Here is an 18,784-nt window from a genome sequence, read left to right as displayed (position 1 = left end):
GGGGCTGGAGAGGCATAGGGAGATGGGAACAGAGATCTGGGGCCTCAGTGAGCTTTCTTTCCCCTGAAGACGTCTCTCTCCCCTGCTGGGGGGTCTGAGACCGCTGGTGGATGGCTGCCCACCTGGTCTGATCTGGGAAAGCAAGGTGTTGTTGGGGTGAGTAAGAACATCATGGCCTGGGGGCCCAAAGAATGACATGAGGCCAGTCCCTCCTGTTCTCTGAGCCTCAGTTTCCTCAACTATGAAATGGGAATGTTTCTTGCCCTGAAGGGCTGTGAGGCTGCAGGGGGACACCACAGGGTGTCACTGGAGGTAGGAGCCCTGTTATAATGCGGCTCCATCTTCTCCCTCGTTTGGAGTTACAAACCCTGCTGAGGATCGGGGAGAGCTAGGAGCCCCTCCCCTAGAGAGAATCCAAGCAGAAGAGTGTTCATACCAACTGAGTTCACTCAACAATGACTCCTGCACATTCAGTCATAATGGTTACACAGTGCTTCTGAAACTCAGCCTACGCTTCCACTGGAGAAAGAGCCTGACTCTAGAAGGCTCTACAGACTGGACGTATAGAACTCGACAGGGGGCACGCTGGAAGCAAAAGGGGAGCTGCACGGGGCCGGGAGCTGGGGGGACAGGAGGTGAACGAACAGAGGGCCCAGGGAAGGAGCAGACTTGAGTCCTGGACCCAAAGGCCGCCTTGTTCATTTGCTCCTGACACCAACTAGGAGCCACAGCTCAGCACAGCACCTCCTTCCCCCCAGGCACCACCCAGCCCGGCCACGGAGCTTGGATTTCTAGGTAGGGAGGCAGCAGCCACCCTGGGCTCCTGGCCCCAGCTGCCTACCCAGGTCTGTGAGTGTGGCTGGCTGCGTGGTTGTGTGTATTCAAGTGTGAGCCCACATCTGTGTGCATCAGTGAGTGTGTGCGTCAGGGCTGTTTCCAACTCCCCCGCCCCTGCCTGCCCCCTCTTGGGCAGCACGCCCAGTTCCCAGATGGAGCCTATATACTTCTTCTGAGAGCTCCCCACATGCCCCACTCCCCTCCTAGCCAATGCCAGTCCAGCCCCACCTGGCCCACCTGGCGTGGTCCCCTCCTGGGTCCCCCAGGCAGCTGCACTGAAAGGCCCTTCTTGTCCTGCCCAGGCAGGCAGGGAACACTGGGAGAGGAGCTCAGTCATACTTGGTTCTGGAACAGCTTTTCCAGAGTCCGGGTGGGCTGGGCCAAGGGCCCTGGACCCTGCCCCGCCCCAGAGGCCCAGGGCAGCACGTGCAGGTCAGAGGCTACCTCTAGCATCACTGGTTCCCCCCAGCCCACTTGCCAGAATCTGCCCTGGTTCAATTCCTTGCACCTGATAAGACATCCCCATTAGTTCCCAGGTTACACAGGAACCTTCCCTACCAGGCACTCCTGCTGGAGTCCCAACCCACTTCAGTACCTTGCCTTCTGCCTTTCAAAGTCAGCTATGCCAGGCCAGGGGGCAGACGCAGGCGCCACTGGCCCTATATGCTCTGTGCTGACTCCCATCTCCCGGTTTTGCCCTCTCCACATCTCCAATTCAAACCCAATCTCCCCCAACGCTTGTCACTCCGCTGAGGGCCTCCCACAGTGGTCAGAAGGAGCTGGATACCAACTTATCATCCGCACTGTCACAGCGGCCCAAGCCTAACCCCCACACAGCTCCCTCAAAGCAGGACCGCAAGCTCTTCTGGGTAGCTGGGCTTCTCTGTGGGACTTCGGGTGCTTTGCTTCCTCCCTGGGGCCTCAGTGCGCCTGTCTGTACAATGGAAGGTTGGTCCAGATGGTTTCCAATGGTGCTTGGCTCTCAGATCCCATGACCTGGATGCTCTGCAATGCTCACGAGTGCAGGGAGAGCATTCCAGCATGCCGCCCTCTGGTACCCAGACAGTGAGGGCCTCGAGGGCCAGGGGCGTCCGGGAGGGATGGCAGTGACACCTTCCTCGGGGGGTTTGGGGGGGCTGACCCTACTGCAGAGATCAGGACAGGGAGGTAAGCCAGGTGACAGGCATGGTGACAGAGACCTGATAAGAGAGGTTCAATTCCTTGCTTCCCTCTGAAACCTTTGTTGGTTCCCCATTGCCAACAGGGCATAGGCAATGGGCTGCATTTTGCCATTTAAGGTTTCTGTGCCCCAGCGCGATGGCTCTTCCTGGTTTGTGCTCAAAATGTGCCTTGTCGCAGGGCTGCTGGCCTTCCTATCTCAACATCCCTCTGCTCATACCTCCTCAGGGTCTTTGCTCCTGCCCCTGCCTGGAGTGCTGACCCTTTCCCATTCTCTAAGTCTTGACTCAAAGACTACCCTCGGCCCTACCCTAACTTGCCTCTGGATTTCTCTTCTCCATACTCTTCTTCTGGATCTTTGCAGACATGATAGGAATTGCCATTTGCATTTTAATTTGCTTTTCTGCCTCCTCAATGAGTTCAAGCTCAGCCTGTGCATTTCTGTGCCCTCCTCATTGCCCAGGGTGGTGCCTGCTCCTTGTCATTGCTGAGGAGGTTTTCAGAGGGGTTCTCAGCTAAAACCCAAGGAGGTGGGGGTGCTGCAACCTTTCCCTTAGCTGGAGGCTGAGGACTGGATAAACAGACCTCCCCGGTCAGCTCAGCTCCCCCTTCCCAGCTCTCCAGAGGCCCAGCCCACCATCGAGCCCTGAGACCTTGAAGGATGGGGTCCCTGGGGATGAAAACAAGGGGCCTGGGGATTCAGCTCTGACACACCCCGGTGAGGGGTCCTCCCCTGACTCATTTTCCTTCTGGGCACCTCATGATACTGTCCATTAGCACTGGCTTCCCCATCTGATGGGGAGAAGGGTGTGGCCTGGCCCCTGGAAGAGAGACTCAGGCCCTTCCTCTGCTCATAGTTGCTCTTGGGAATGGTCCCGAAAGCTGTAGGCCGAAGACTGATTCACACAGAAGACTGATTCACACAGAAGACTGATTCACACACGGGTCGTAATGCCTGATGGGCCCTGAGGCCACAGTTCTTATGGTATAACTAGACCATGCCTAACTCAAGGAAGAATGGTGGGATTTCTGGCATTGTGACAGAGGGGACACACCCAAGCACCTCTCAGAAGGCAAACTGTCATTCAGTCTCTGCTGGGGTCAGTCCCGGGACAGGGAGGTGTGGCAGGGGTTGCCCAGGGCTGTCTGAGGGAGGACCCCCTGCTGTGGCACAGGCCCCAGAGGGAAGCCAGCCCTGCCTCTAGGAGACTGAAGAGTGGGTGGTCCTGTCTGTCACCAACCAGGCCTTCTCAGTGAGGGAGAGGAGAGAGAAAAAGAGGGGGAGAGGAGGGCAGCAGGAAGGTGGTTGTGAAAAGGCCCGACAGAAAATGCACCTGGGGACAAGGGAGTGGGAACAGGAGCAGAGCCTGGAGGGGGCTGAAGGAGGTCGGAGGAAGCTGAGGTGCATGCACCCCACCCCCACGGCACAGGGTGGGGCAGGGTGGCTCCCTCCCTTTGGGAGCTTCCCAGCACTCCCCATTCCTGGCCTGGGCAGTTGAGGCTGGGGTACTGCTTCTCACTGTCATTGGGTGTCCCCTGGGCACCTAAGAGGTGACGGAAAGCCTGCTGGGTGCAGGGAGCCAGGCAGCTCTGGGGCAGCTAGCGCACTGGGTGTAAGGGAGAGCCATGTGCAGAGCCAGGCATGCCCACCCAAGCTCGGGCAGCCAGAGCCCAAGAATCCCAGACGAGAGCTAGCCGTGGGGGTCTAGCGTCTGGCCCTGGTGGAATTCCCAGAGACTCCAGTCTGGGGTGGCAGGGGGGCAGCCCCCTTGTCTCCTGGTCTGGGGGCCACTTCTGGACTCTCCTGTGCCTCTTGGCTACCTAAGGGACCCTCCACAGCTCCTGCCAGTGTCAGGCCCCTCACTCACCTGCGGATGCTGGTCCGGCCAACGTAGCCAAGGTCAAAGCCAGGGCCAGCGCCTGGGCTGGGGGCGGGGGCCGCGGGCCTGAGCGCATCGCCGCGGGCTGGCAGCAGGACTTGAAAGGAGCGGAGCAGAATCAGGAACCTGGCCGCCGAAGTCGTGAGTCGAAAGAACTCGACTCTTCTGGCGCGGGCTGGAGCTCCTGGGCGCCCTCCCGCCTACTTAACTCCAGGGGCGGGGCTGGCGCAGACCCGCGCTCCAGTTTCAGGCCGGGGCTCCGGGTCTGCTCCCACCCACCCCCAACCTTCTTAAAGGGCCCGTGCTCCTCCCATGTCTGACCCTTACAGCTCTGTCAGACACAGGCCCTACCCTAGAGATTTGGGACAAAGTCCGAGGGGAGCGCAGACCCCCTGAGCTCTGACTCTAGGGCTCCGGGAGCCCTCTAGGAGGAGACACGAGCTGGGCCAGTCCACTCGCTTCTCTCCCTTCTGCCCTTGCAAGGGTCGCTGGGAGGTCCTCGTACCCGGCCCGGGAGGAAGAACGACGTCCCCACCCCACAGACTGCTACTGGGCATCTTTGCCTCAGAGGTCTCCTCAGGATTCCATTTGGCAGAGAGGCACCAGCCAGCCATCCTACAGTGGCTCTGTGCCCACTGGCGTTGCGACCTTGACCTTCTCTGCCCCGCAGGCCATCAGTTTCCCAGTGTGTAAAGGAGAGGTGTTCTAGACTCCCCCACAAGGCAGGAGGGATCGTCAACTCCACGGTATCATTTGCCTCCAAATCACGGTGTAGGGTGGGCAGAACCACCCCTCCCCCATTTCATGGAGGAGCAAACTCAGAGCTGAAAGTGGTCCTTTCAAGACCCGCAGGTGGAGAGTAGGTCCCTGACCATTTGGGACGAGGACCCCAGGCCTCCTGACTCCTGAATTCAGGTGTTTTAACTTCTTGGGGCTGTCTCCTGGAAATCTGGCCCTGGATTTAGCTCCTACCTAACAGCTTCAGGCTGGGGCCCTGCTCCTCCTGGCTCACTCCCAGGCAACAACATCATCCAGTCCTGAACAGGAGGAGAAAAGGCAGCATTATTGCAGAGCCTCAGGGCCTGGAGGCTCTGCCTGCTCCCTAGTAGCCCCCATCAGTGTGGCCTGGCCTCAGTTTTTGTGTCTGGTGAATGGGTGGAAGAGCACCCCTGGAGTGCTCTCCCCTTCCTTCTTCCCTCAGAATCTCTCAGTCACACCTACCTGCTTGAGCCCACTCCCCACCCCATCCACTTTTCCCCCAGCCTCTCCCCTTGACCAGTGAGTGATATTTCCGTCCTGTGTACAGCACTTTACAGTTTGCAACAAAATTGTGCCCCATTTTACTGATGAAGAAACAAGCTGAGAGAACTCAAGGGACTTGAGCGAGTCTACACAGCTGCTAAGAGGTGGGGCCAGGTCTTTGACCCCAAGCCAGTGATCCTCCTGCCACTGCACAGTGTGATGGTGCAAGGTCTGTGAGATGGTTGTGAGCACTGGTCTTGAATCCAGGCCCTGAGTTCAAATCCCAGCTTTCCTACTTAGCTGTCCAAACTTGAGCAAATTGCTTCACTTTTCTGTGCCTCAGTTTTCTCATTTCTAAAATGGGGTTTGTGAGGATTAAACGCTTCAATGTACCTCGGGTGCCTAGCCCAGGCCTGGCATACAGCTGGTGCTCAACAAATGCTTGTCCTTTCTCCTCCTTTTCTGTCCTCCTGCTGTACACCCTCCCTGTGTTTCAAGTTGCACATATCTTCATACTCATCGTGTCCCTTGAAGGAAAGCCCTTTGAGGACTGAATTTTCCCCTTCAGAGGCAGCTGCATACAGTAGGTGCTCAATAAATGTATTCTAGGTTTGACTAAGGAACCAATTGCTGCTGTTCTGTGAGGAGTTTGGCAAACCTAAGAACTCCTATCCAGTTCAGCCTTGAAGGCCTGGGGCAGGGCTGTGCTCAGTTGGTCTCAGTGGCAATAAAGCCATTGATTCCACAACTTGTCCCTTGTTTTTCCTTTTCCCCAAGTCAGCAAGGCACCTGGTCCTTGTTAGGGGCTAATTACTGGCCAAGTGTGGGCCTGGGGTGGTGGGTGGGTAGTGGGGAGCAGCTGCTGGGAAGACTGCCTTTGGAGGAAAAGTGGTTTCCTTTTAGGAATGAAAAAAATAAGGGAAGAGAAGGCCTTGCTTCTTTATGAATCAAAAACTCGGGGGTGGGATCTTTCCACCCCTCCCCGTCTTCTCCCTTCTGCCCAATCCCGACCCACACAGATCTAACCACGAGGAGTCCACTGCCTGTCTGTGGAGCCTCCAGCTGGAGTCCCCGCCCACAGCTGAGAATAGAGACAGGATTAGCTCGCAACCTCCCCTGCTTTGTTGCTAGCCGGGAAGAGACACAGGCCTGGAAAAATAGTGGCAACCAGCACAGCAGTAATAACCCACGTTTGCTTCTCTGTTGGACCTCTCAGTTTACAAAACATTCACCTGGTCTCTTGACAACCCTGGGATGCGTGTGTTGGGAGAGTGTTCCTTTTCACTGATGAGAAAACTGAGGCTCTAGTGCAAAAGTGAGGCTGGGGCTCCAGCACACACAGGCCTGGCCTTTGTTCAGCCTGTAGCCCAGCACTTGAACCCCAGACCTGAGCTGAGCGGCGTCATGCTAGGCAGACTGGCAGAAAGTTGAGGCCATGTGTTGCTTTGGAACTGATCCCTGACCACCTCCTACTGTCTCAGAGCCCAGGCCGTTGGCCTGGGCAGTGCCTGCTGCCTGCTCCTCGTTTGCCCCTCCCCAGCCTCCTCAGCACACCCCCTGAGGCCCTGAAGCTCCTGAGTAGAGCTGATCAGGGCCTCCCTGGCATCCTCAGGCCTTCTCCCTCTGCCTTCTGACTTTTGCCATGACTTTCTTTGGTTTGGGTTGGCCCGGTGTCCTTGGCGACCATCCCTGACAGCCCGGGTCTCCCTGGCCACCTCTCACCTTCCTCCAGGAAGCCCTCCCAGCCCGCCTTCCCACCACTGACTTCCCTTTCCACAGACTCCCTGGAGTAGTGATGTCTGTATTCTCCTCGTGCCTACCTGGAAATAAGACCAGGTCTTATACCGCATTTCCCTGGAAATAAGACCGGGTCTTATATTAATTTTTGCTCCAAAAGATGCATTAGGGCATATTTTCAGGGGATGTCTTATTTTTTCATGTACAACAATCTACATTTATTCAAATATAGTCATGTCATCTTCTTCTGGAACATCGTCATTATGAACATACTAAATGCGTCCACCTGGCTGACGATCTTAACTGGGGCTTATTTTCAGGGAAACACAGTAGCTGGGTTAGGATGTGTGAGTCAGGGCCTCCTCTGCCCCCTCAACTGACTCCTTCCCATCAAAGCACAGGACAGTGCCCCAAACGCTTGAAGAATGAAGCAGGACGCCCACACTCAGGCGTGGAGGAGGAGTCCACAATTTTTGAAACTACAATGACCTGTGGTATGTGCTGCCTCAGTTTCCCCAAGAGGTCTGCCTATGGGAGAACAAACAACAGAAAGACCAGCATCACCCCGTTCCCTGCCAGCAGAGTTCAGCCAAGCACGCTGGCCAGGCCCTCCTGGTCGCTCTTCCCCTCTGCTGCTGGGACTAGAAGTGCCTGCTGTGGCAGCAGCTGTGGGTGGGTCCTGCCACTGGCCAGGACCTGGCACTCTGCGTCTCTCTCTTTTGCACCCTGACTGCCTGAGCCCCACCCAAGGCGCCTGTGGCCAAAGCCAGCTTGCTGGTAAAGGGTGGGTCCTTGTGCCCTAGATGGGGTCTACCTGAGCTGGGTGTAGCCCAGCTGCCCAGGTCCTGCACTCACGGAATTGGCCATCTGCCATGGAGGACACAGAACCCAGGCCACGACTGTGCAAGGGAACACAGGCTTTTGGCCCCAATTCTGAGGCCCTGCAGTCTCGTGGGCAGATGCTTCACGGCAGTGGGCCCCTGACCAGGGACCTCTGCTAGGAGTGGTCTTGTTTTTGCTGCTGGCTGGAGGCATTGATGGAGCCCCTCCATGTGCAGGCAGCCAGGCACAGGAGGGAGGGCAAATATTCCCAACAATTACACAATTCAGGAGCTGCAAATTTAGGTTTGCTGCCCTGGGAGCCAGCTGTGGCCTGGAGGCCGGTGGCAGGGCTTTGTCTTGGCTAGGGGCCGGGTCTGAGCCATGCCCAAGCCCTACTGGGGAGATGGGGTGGGGTGAGAGGACCGTCTCAGAGCCTCTGTTCCCAGGAGAAGACACTTATCTTTCACAGGCTTATGGCTTCAGTGGCTATGACCAGCTGGCCACAGCTGACTCCCCAGGGGTTGCGCTATTTCTAAATATTGGTTCATGCTGTTAACCCGTGCTGTATTCCATCGGTTGACATCCGGCTGCCTGCAGAGAGAGCCTCTGGGAAAGGGAATGAACAGCCCCTGTTTGGATGGAAAATCTGTGCACATACTTGCCCAGGGTCTAGCATAGCATAGGTAGCTTTGGGGGCTGGGGAGGGGCTCCCAAAAGAAGGATGAGAAATACCTGCTTAGGGCTGGGAATGAGGCTTCAATGGGCGTTAGGATATGTGCGTCTGAGCTGGTGGCTGGGCAGGGCAGTGGAAAGAATGTGGGGTTAGGAGCCAGAAGTCTGGCTCTGCCAAGCTTTTCTGTGTGGCCTCAGGGAGTCACCTCACCTCTCTGCACCATTCCTCTCCTCTGTAAGTGTAGAACCACCATGGTGCTCGGATGAGGCCCTCCAACAGAGGTGCTGGGGCTTTATGAACTGTGAAGGGCAGTGCCTGGTGGTTACGATGACAGGAAGTGTTGGTTCCAGGGTCCCGCTTACTGCCCGACTCCATGGAGTCCCTTGAAGGAGAGGCAAGACTGACAACCAAGAGCCAGCTGGAGAAGGTAGCAGGGGTGTCTTCAGTTTGTGTGGGGCTTAGTAGGTATGTAGAACTTGAATTTGAGCCCCCTTAGCTGGGTGTCCTTGTGCAGTGAAAAACCTGTTGTAGCCAGCCTCCAAGATGGTCCTCAGTGGTCCTCACTGCCTGGCATTCACACTCATTGAATAGGGCTGACCTGCATGGTTAATAGGGCATTATAGAAATGAGGGAGTGTGACTTCTAAGGCGAGATCATAAAAGATGTGACAGCTCCTGCCTTGTCTCTTCTGATTACTTGCTCTGGGGGAAGCCAGCCACCATGACCCAAGGACAGTTTAGCAGCCTGTGGAGGCCCATGTGGGGAGGAACTGAGGCCTCTTCCCAACAGCCAGTGCCAACTCACCATTCATGTGAGTGAACCATCTTGAAAATGTAAAGTTTCAGATGACTGCAGCCCCTACTGACATTTTGACTGCCACTTCTTGAGAGACCCAGAGCCAGAACCATCCAGCTAAATCACTCCTAAATCCTGACCCACAGAAATGGTCTTAGGTTTTGAGGACAATTTGTTACTCAGCAATAGGTAACTGATACAAACCTGCACACTGTAAATGGTGGCCCAGTGAGCCAGACTGAGAATGTGTGTGGGACTCAGAAAGCAGGACTCTGCTCCCTTGAGGAGGAATGATGTTTCCTTGATCAATCCATGGATTGACTCATTGACTCATTTACTCAACAAATATTTCTCAAGCACTTACCACATGTCAAGCACTGTGCTGGGGGCTGGGAACACAAGAGTAATGGCAGACACCCTGGGGAGGAGGACAGGGGGTTGTCTAGGACAAGCTCAGTTTTCCAGCTTGGGCACTTGGATGGATGGTGGCATCATTCATTGAGATAAACGGGAGATGGGGGCAACTCATGAGAAAAGCTTTGGGTGTGCTGATTTTGAGGTGCTTGTGAGAAACCCACGCGGCATTGTGCAGCCTGTTGGATATGTGGGTCTAAAACTCCTGAGAAGGTCTGAGCCGGAGGCATATATGTGGGAATTGTCAGGGTACAGGTAATGGGAGTGAAGCAACAAGAGGAGAGGAGACTGCCCAGGCGAGAGGAGGGTGGTGGGAAATGAGAGGAAGGCCCAGGACTGAACTCTGACACACCAACTTTTTTTGGACGTAATTTCAGGCTTACAGAAAAGTAGCAAGACCATTACAAATGTTTCCCACATACCCTTCACCTAGATTTCCCAAATGTTAATATTTTACCACATTTTAAATTCTTTTCTATGTACATATACTTTTCCTGAACCATTTGAGAGTAAGTCGCAGACATAATGCTCCTTTAGCCTTAAATATTTCAGTATGTATTTCCTAGGGACAAGGACCTTCTGTTTCATAACCAGAGTGCAGTGATCAAAATTGGGAAATTAACATTGGTATAATACTTTTAACTAGCCACTTTGTTTTCCTGGTTTTGCCAATTTCGCCAATAATATCCTTGATAGCAAAGGAAAATCCTGGGTTGCATTTAGTTGTTCTATCTCGAGTTTCTATTAATCTGGAAAAGTTGTTCAGTGTTTCTTTGTCTTTTAAGACATTTACATTTCTGGCAAGTACAGAACAGTTATTTTAGTTTTTTTGTTTTTATTTTATTTTATTGGGGAATATTGGGGAACAGTGTGTTTCTCCAGGGCCCATCAGCTCCAAGTTTTTGTCCTTCAATCTAGTTGTGGAGGGCACAGCTCAGCTCCAAGTCCAGTTGCCGTTTTCAATCTTTAGTTGCAGGGGGCACAGCCCACCATCCCATGCGGGAATTGAACCGGCGACCTTGTTGTTGAGAGCTTGTGCTCTAACCAACTGAGCCATCCCATCTGGCTGCCCCTGCGGCAGCTCATTGTCTTCAATCTAGTTGTGGAGGGCGCAGCTCACTAGCCCATGTGGGCATCGAACTGGCGGCCCCGTTCAGAGCTCGCGCTCTCAGCAGCTGAGCCGACCGGCCGCCCCAGAGCAGTTATTTTGTCAAGTGAATCTTGATTTGCGTTTACCTGGTTTCTTCATAATTAGACTCGGGTTGCACGTCCTGGTGGGAAGACCCCGGAAGGGATGTGGTGTCCCTGTCAGCGCTCCCGCTCGGGGTGTGTGCCTCTCTGTCCCACTGTGGGTGGTGTGAACTTACGTCACTTGGTTGAGCTGGTGCCTGCCAGGATTCTCCCTGCCAAGTTACGGTGTTTCCCTTTGCAATTAATAAACATGTGCCAATATTGAAAGTGAGGTTAAGGCAGAAGTCCCAGGAAGAAAGCGTGTGCGGGGGGAGTAGAGACACGGGAGGAATATACCGGAACATCCTAGAACCGGGAGGAAGGGCTACAAGGAGGGAGTGCCAGTCATTTCGGTCCAGTGCCACCGAGAGGCCAGTCAGGCGAAGATGAGTGTCCGGTGGCTGCAGCTTCCACAGGCAGATCATAGTGGAGGTGGAGTGATGGGGCTGGGCCAGCCTGTGGAGAGTGAAAGAAGGTGAGAACAGACAACAGGGAAACACCTCTTTGGGGAAGTTTGTCTGTGGATTGGACACAGGGATCCAGGCAGTGACAGAGAGGTGTGAGGGGCCAGGGAGATGGTCTATAATAGATGGAAGGACGTAGGGTATGGAAGTGAGTCAGGAGGGGACAGGTGAGGGGTTAAAGCTGAGAGGGCTCACAGAGAGTGAAATGTCCTTGAGGAGGCAGAGGACATGGGAGAAAGTCTTGGTGGGCCCTGCCCAGCCCCAGAGGGAACTCGGAGCAGGTGACAGGAAGCCGGTGGTGCTGATGGTGAAACAGGGATGGTTTGGGTCAGAGTCCATTCTGATGACCTCTCTTCTCAGCTGAGGAGGTGGTGGAGTAGGGGCTGGAAGGCGGCCGGGCATGACGAGGGGGATGAGCCGTGCTTGAAATGGTCTCTGGAGAGGGGAGAGCAAGCCACCCAGAGTGGGGGTGGGCAGTTGGGCAGCATGAAGGCAAGTCCAGGGTTTGGGGCCATGAGCGCGCAGCTGCCTGATGCAGGTGGACAAGGCAAACTGGTGATTTACCAGGAAAGAAGCTGGACCAGGAGGGCAATAAAGGCAGGAGGGGCCTGAAGGACCGGGAGAAAGTGCAGGGTCAGTGGTGGGTTCTCAGTGACAGCAGACAATTTGTGCTAGAGTACCAGAGCGAGTGACACGGAAGGACAGAGGCTGGTATTCCAGAGGGAAATGGATGGTCAGTGCTGGGATGTACTGGGGAGGGTGGCTGAGAGGGAGTGGAGGGGAGGGGTTTGGAGATAGCTGGACCGGGAACTGGGAGGCCAGGGGATTGGTGGGAGGTCCCTGAGGAGGCCTAAGCGACCAGGATAATAGCAGGAGCTGGGTGGGGGTGGGGAAAAAGACCTCAAGCCAGGGCCACCAGGTGTACAAGTCAGGACAGATGGCAGCCCCGAGATGATGAGTGGCTCTGGGTGCGGAGCCCTGGAGAGCAGTGCTTCTGACAGGAGGGGAAACTGCCTGATGGGTGCCGGAGACCAGGGACCAGTTTCACCTTGGGCTCAGCGGCATGGGGGTGTGGCAGAGAGAACAGCAGCTTTGGAGAGGACCAAGGGCTGTCTCCAGGGGTGAACTGGGTCTCCGTTAAAGCTTAAGGGAGCATTTGGAGCAGAAGCGGGGTGGCTTGTGACCTGCTGGGGTGTAGAATGGTTGATTCCCCCAGAGAGCAGTGCACAAGGATGGTAGTGCAGGCGGGGAAGTGTCAGGAGGGCTCCCTGGGTCTGAGAAACCAGGAAACTGCCCCCAGATTAGGAAGTGTAGGTCCCAGCCCCACATCTGGCCCCTATCAGCATGAGGGGACCACCAGGGCTGGGGCAAGCAGGCCCACAGCTTCCTCCAGGAAAAGCTGACGAGGAGGGGGTGAGGAGGCTGCACTGCCCATGGCCCCAGGCCATCTGAGGCTGGGCTACCCCTCCTTGCCCGGCCTCCCCTCTCCAGGAATCAGAGGCTTGGCTGCCCCACAGGTGATGCGAGGGGTACGGGGAGGTTTCCTGCCATCTCTTCTGAGCCTTTTAGTCCCACATGGGGCTTCTGGAACGTCTGGTTGGTCTGCTGCGAGCCCTCACTGTGCCTGCCAGTTGGAATGAGTGCTGAACCCGTTTTGGTTTCCATTAGATCAGAGGCTATGAGACAAAGAGAGCCCTGGAGTTTGTGTCCTGGTTCTAGCTCTCTATGATGTGATCGGAGTCTTTGGGCAAGTCCTTCCACTTTCTGGGCCTCAGTTTCCTTATCTGTGTACTGGGGCTGTAGCGGACACCCTCTCTAAAGCCAGCTGTCATCTCTCCAAGGTGGAAACTCGTTTTACCTGCTTCTAATCAAGTCTTGTCTGAACTATGAACTGGTAGAAGTAAGAAGGCCCCGGGGCCCCCAAACCTCCTGAAGTTTTAGGGGTGAAGAGGTCTCCAGCATTTCCTCAGCCCTGGGCCTCATCCACCAGTCTTATGGGAGCTGGGTACCTTCCCTGACACTCAGTGTTTCCTTTCACACCACCCCCACCCTGGGGTGCTCCTGACCACAGGCACAGGAAGTGGTTTTTTAAGACCACAGCACCAGCCCTCCATGCTCCTTTATTTGCTCCCCATTCCCCGCCTGAAATGCAGCAGCAGGCAAGTGTTCCTCGAGCTAGACATGGGTCTCAAAAGATACTGTGCTTTTGGGCAGGGGTCTGGGAAGCTATCAGGCAATTACACCTTGGTGTGAAATAGCCGCTTGATCCATTCCCAAGGAAAAACAGACTTTGATAGAAGGGAGAGCATGTCCAGACACTGGGGGGACAGTTGGGTGGGTGGGGGGTTTAAAGGATCACCCTAGGGGCTTGTGCAGACTGCAGGAACCCTTGACCCATGACCTACCCACTCTTTCCATTCCTTTCCCCAACCCTAGAGCGCCCATCAGGGGTGAAGAGCTCTGTCACTCTATCTCTCCCCTTTCCTTCCCTGCCCCAGGGTGCTGGGAACCCTTCAGGCTATTTAGCTTGGTTGGGGGTAAGGGGCAGTGGGGCCTAGTTCTCAGGGTTCCACAACTAAGCAGCCAGCGTAGAATTTCTACACCACAGTTCAGGCGCCACGGCAACTGAGGGAAATAAACAGTTGGGCCTCACAGTCCAAGTTCTGCAGTGATGTCATCTCCAGCTCCTGCCTGCTGGGTCCTGCAGCTGGCTGCACCCCAGATGGCCTCAGCTGCTCAAGACTGAGGACTGCCTTCCTTCCCAGCCTGATACCACCTCTGGTGTCAGGGAGACAGTGGACACAGGGGCCTGGGCAGGGGCACCTGGAGCAGGCCCCACACAAGCCCAGCTCCTCGCATCTGCTTACGTGTCTCAGTAACTGCTATTGGCCTTCCCTCTGCCCCAGCCATGAAACTGCCCAAGGGGCCCAGGAACTCTGTGTTCTATGGGCAGCACCTAGAGAAGAAGGCACAGGTGCCCTCACGGCAGGAGGTAAAGCAGACCCCTGTGATCATGGCGTCGATCAAAGGTGAGAGCAGGACCCCACCCTGAGCCTGGGCCCCTTCCTCTCCCTGCAAGGCTGCTGAAGGCGTCCTGCCTCAGTCCTGCCTCCTGCAGGCTCTCCTTGAAGCTACAGAATAGCTGTGCCTCCGAGTAGAACCTCAACCTCGCAGGCAGGCTGTATAGACAGCTGGAAATTTTCCAGTGGGGTTCAGGGTGGGGGAGGGAGGCAGCATGGGGCATGAAATGAGGCCAATTTTGGAAAAAGGTTAGGGATTTATTGGAGCCTTAATCCCAGCTTTAGCTTTTTCTCTTTTCCTTCTTACTTTCAACTGAAAGCAGACAACCTAATTTTTACTACATTGTTATTTGGGAGGTGGTTTAGTATGTGATTAAATGTTTGGGCTCTGTTGGCTAATTGTCTCAGAATTTTCACATTACCCGTTTGTGTGACTTTGGGCAAATTGATATTTCTAAGCCTCAATTTTCTCGTCTGTAAAATGGGAAAAAATGATAGTCTCTATCTTAGAGTTGGGAGGTTTAACTAAAATAACACACATGAAATGCTTAGTATACTACTTGGCACAGAATAAGTTTTCAGCTCATTGCAACTATTGCCTTTCTTACTATGCATTGTCTGTCCAAGAGAAATTGCATTTTATCTGGGAACGCTACCTTTTACCCAGGGAAGCAGTTTGATGGTGGGATTTGTGACAGTGTGACATCAGTGGGAACAACGACCCCAGTGTTCTCATGATGCATCGTACTTGGGGCTTGCCGCCTCTGCCACGGTGGGCCCAGGCTGAGTGCGGCCCTGTCCATCCTCACAGGTCCAGGGCCCGCCAAGTACCTGCGGCCACCCTGCACGGGCTACCTCGGCCACGACAGCTCCATGTTCCAGGAGCCCGCCAGCACTCTGCACACTCAGCTCTCGGACAAGTGTGAGTGCCCCAGCGCCCAGCACTCCCCTGGGGGCGGGGCTATTATTGTTGGGTGCTTGGGGTGGCTGTGAGAGGAAAGTAGCTGTTATCTGTAGCCACAGGCCCCTGGGAACCCGGTCTGCCCTGAACAGGACAGCCAGGTGGCCCGCTGGGACCAGAGGAAGCCAGCAGGGATGCCCGAGTGGCCTACCCCTTTGAAGGCGATTGTGGGCATCCCCCAACTGGACCTCCTGAGGGAGTTTTGAAAGGATGCTGTCACTGTCCAATTGGCACAGCAGGGTGTCCTTTTTGTCTGGTCTTTGGCTGGGGCCCTTGAGCTCTGGCTGCCATGGATTCACTTGCCACAGCAGCTGGGCAGGAATAGCCAGGGATTGGAGAGAGTGGTGGGTGGTGGCCCCCAAGCCTTTCACAGAGGGTGACTTAGAACCTCCTAGAAAGGTGGGAGCAGATGGCTACAGAAGAGCTGGGACTACTGTCCACAGTCAGGAAAAGGAAAAGCTCCAGGGGTGGGGTGGGGTGGTGGTCTAAGGTCTAGGGGACCTGCTAGGCCCCTCCCGGGGGGTGACACACCCTCTTCGGCAGGGGAATCTCCTGGCTGGGACTGGGCCCCTTAATACCAACAGTAGCCACCGTGCCTATTATTACCCCTTGGCACCGATCCCTAACCAGCTGAGCTAGCTGCTGTGCAGCTGTTGTCATTTTATCTGTCCCTCTGAACAAGTTCTTGAGAATGTTAAAAGCCCCTTTACAGATGAGGAAACGCAAGTTCCCATAGCACCCAAAAGCCCTAGGACTCAGAAGGGCTCTCTTGGCTCCTCTCTTAGGGAGGGGGATCTGCCTAGAGACAGGCCAGGCTGGCCCTGGGGAGGCACCTGGGGCTGACTGAGCCTCTCCTGGGCTGCCCGGCAGGGGTCACGGACAGTAACCCTGGACCTTGCTATTTCTTGGATCCTAAAATAACTCGGTTTGGAATGTCCAGCTGCCCTCAGGTCCCCATGGAGGAACGCATCTCTAACCTGCGTAAGATGGGACGGGGAGGGAGGTGCGGGTTGGGGGGTTGGGGCATGGGGATCCACCCTTAGGACCTGAGCAAGGGCAAAGGGTCATGGTTCCCCACACCAGGTGTGTCTGTGGATGCTGGCATCTCCCTGCAATGTCACATCAAGACACCAATGTCACCATGTCTGTATCACTACACTTAATGCCTTGAAGTCAATGTTATGCATGTTTGTTGGGGGTATTATGATAAAAATGGGGCTCATGTCACAGCTACCACATTGTCATGCTAATGGGCTCATGGGCTCTGATGCTTTCAGGATGCTTTCTCAGTGCTATATCACAAGGACAACGTGAGAACACTGACAGTCCAAGGGTGGTGTTCTCATGGCACTTGTGGTTCTTATATTGTGACAACAGTGTCACATCCTGATGTCAGGGTGGCCTAAGTCCCTCCCTTGCCCATAGCCCCGTGCAGGGGTGGATGTGTCCCTGCTGGAAGTAGGCTCTAGTGATGTCCAGTCAGGCTAACCAAGGCCTCAGCCCCCCACCTTCACCACTTTCAGGCCTGAGCTCCACTCCATCCTCCTGCCACTACTACTTGGAGAAGACCCACACTCCTGGGGAACGTAGGGCTCCCCAGTACACTTTTGGTTACCGCTGCCCATACAGAGTGATGGACCCCAACCCGGCCCCCAACCAGTACAAGCTGCCACTCTTGCTGGGACCCAACATCCCTGTCACCCGAGCTGCTCCTTGCTACAGTTTGGCACCTGCAGACAAGAACTGGTTCTACCAGGACAGTGTGGCAGGAGGCCCTGGGCCAGCCACGCATGCACGACCAGAGCCATCCGTCTACCAGAAGCGCAGCCCCATCCACAGCATGGCCAAGCGCTTCGCCTACCCGATGGACCACACCCCTCAGCCGGGCCCCGGTGCCCATGATGTCCAGCACGTCACGGTGCATAAGCCCCGTACACCGGCTTTCACCATGGGCATCAAGCACTCTCCTCACCTGTGCCCACTGGTCATCGATGTGCGCGACTGAGGCCCCTCCTGGTGTACTCACTCAGCCCGCCCCCCCATCCCAAGGATTATTTTCTATACCTAATCGAGCAGCTTGCCACGGTTTAGAGTGGCAGAGCTGGTACCTGCAGTGTCCAGCACACAGAAGGCATTAGATAAATATTTGTATTTATTTATTCATTTGCAAACATTCATGACTGCTTCCTTTGGGCCTTGCCTGGGTGAGGGATGGGGGTCCTAGGAGGCAGTGTAGGGAGCTGTCTAGGAGAAGTTCTGTTCTGACTCACCAGGGGAGGCAGCCACATGCCCTCCAGAGTCCTAGGCAGAGACTCCAGAGAGCTGAGTTCTAGGCCTAACTCTACCATTAATGTGCTGTGTGGTCCTGTGCAGCTTCTGCCCAGAGCAGCTCTGGGAGTGAGGGGAGGCCTGAAAGAGGTCCAAGTCCCCTCTAGCTCCCAAACTGCGTGCGTCTGAGCCCTGACAGTGCTCAGGACCCAGAGAGGAGCAGGACGAGTGGGTGCAGGCAGAGGAGGCAGGGGTCATTCTGGCTGGGGGTGGGGAGAGAGGATATTTCCTGGGGGGGGGGGGCCCAGGAGGACAAGCAGAGACAGTGTGTAGAAGGAAGGGTATTCCTGACAGAGGTAAAGGTAAGGGCAAAGACAGGCAGGTGGGAACAAAGGGCACAGGGCAGGGAGCTGGGAGGCTCAGAGGGCAGGAGCCTGGGCTGCAGAAGGCTGGCTGGTAAGGGGACCAGATGGTGGGCAGCTTGGAGTGGACTCAGGCTTTGTCCTTAGTGCCGTGAGGCTAGACAAAACGCAGTGTTTTCAGAATTCTTTGGTCGGAGAGAGAGGTTTGGCAGAATGGACAGAGCCTGGAAAGTACAGTCAGCCTAGGGAGGAGGTGAAGGGGCCAAGCAGGCTGCTGGAGGGAGGCTCTGCTTGTCACATGCTGTCTTTGGCGTGTCACTTGTATGTCCCCAGCCTGCACAGCTTAGTCCTGCAGTGCCGGTTGGAAGAGGAGCCACACACTAGCCAGGAGGGGGCAGTGTTGCCTCACTGTTGAGTCCAGTCTTGCCCACCCACCCACCAGTTCCGACTTGGCTGTTTTTGGGCCGACAGGTGCCAGCATTTTTGCCAGTCTCTGGGGAGGTTGGGGTCTCTGGGGCTGGCATTTGTCCTCCTTAAATCTTGGCATCCGGGTCCCCCATTCCGACTTGCATCCACTCTTGGGACTGGCCCCTCTCCCAGCTCCTCTGGCCACAGGAGGTGAGAGGACTTCTATCCCTGCTGTCAGCCTGGGGCCAATGGTGGGAGGGAGGGCAGGGACTATGGAAGGCTTGGGGGAGGAGGAGAGGAGGCGGAATGTCCTCAGTCCCCATGGCAGAGGCATGTTCTGCATCACTGAGCCTAGGGAGGCAGGAAGAAAGGGCCACTCAGAACATTTCTGATGTGTCTGCTGGCTCATCCTTTCAAATCTGAGAAATATTCATGTTTTAATTGAAAACAAAAATTGAATTGAAGAACTGACTTTGGCCAGAAAGCAGCAGA

General features: G+C 55.4%; 2 protein-coding genes across 3 annotated transcripts in view; one reads left to right on the top strand and one right to left on the bottom strand.

Moving 5' to 3' along the window:
- The window catches only part of CSPG4 (chondroitin sulfate proteoglycan 4), a 36,510-nt gene extending 32,404 nt beyond the window's left edge, over positions 1–4,106 (bottom strand). The window contains exon 1 of one of the 2 annotated variants that reach the window (XM_019751004.3): positions 3,885–4,106. In XM_019751004.3, the coding sequence (XP_019606563.3) occupies positions 3,885–3,972 (88 nt within the window). In that variant the 5' untranslated portion in view covers positions 3,973–4,106. The remainder of the gene's footprint in view (positions 1–3,884) is intronic. The other variant, XM_019751005.3, reaches the window with a different exon arrangement.
- A 9,903-nt stretch (positions 4,107–14,009) lies between these two features.
- On the top strand, positions 14,010–17,321 carry CIMAP1C (ciliary microtubule associated protein 1C). Its single transcript, XM_019750954.3, has 4 exons — positions 14,010–14,302; positions 15,105–15,215; positions 16,125–16,235; positions 16,778–17,321. The coding sequence occupies exons 1-4, from the start codon at positions 14,182–14,184 to the stop codon at positions 17,257–17,259; spliced, it is 825 nt and encodes a 274-aa protein (XP_019606513.3). The 5' UTR covers positions 14,010–14,181; the 3' UTR covers positions 17,260–17,321.
- The last annotated feature ends 1,463 nt before the right edge of the window (positions 17,322–18,784 follow it).

Source organism: Rhinolophus sinicus, chromosome 3, assembly GCF_057876585.1.
Source record: "Rhinolophus sinicus isolate RSI-liver-muscle chromosome 3, RSI-T2T, whole genome shotgun sequence".
In the NCBI taxonomy this organism is placed as follows: domain Eukaryota; kingdom Metazoa; phylum Chordata; class Mammalia; order Chiroptera; family Rhinolophidae; genus Rhinolophus; species Rhinolophus sinicus.
Note: the sequence above shows the minus strand (reverse complement) of the source record. Positions and strands in the feature narration are given on the sequence as shown.

Excerpts from the sequence above, each read along its gene's own strand:
- CIMAP1C (XM_019750954.3), top strand. The coding sequence starts at position 14,182 with ATGAAACTGCCCAAGGGGCCCAGGAACTCTGTGTTCTATGGGCAGCAC. Across the intron at positions 14,303-15,104 it reads GATCATGGCGTCGATCAAAG|GTCCAGGGCCCGCCAAGTAC; the intron begins GTGAGAGCAGGA and ends CCATCCTCACAG. Across the intron at positions 15,216-16,124 it reads CACTCAGCTCTCGGACAAGT|GGGTCACGGACAGTAACCCT; the intron begins GTGAGTGCCCCA and ends GCTGCCCGGCAG.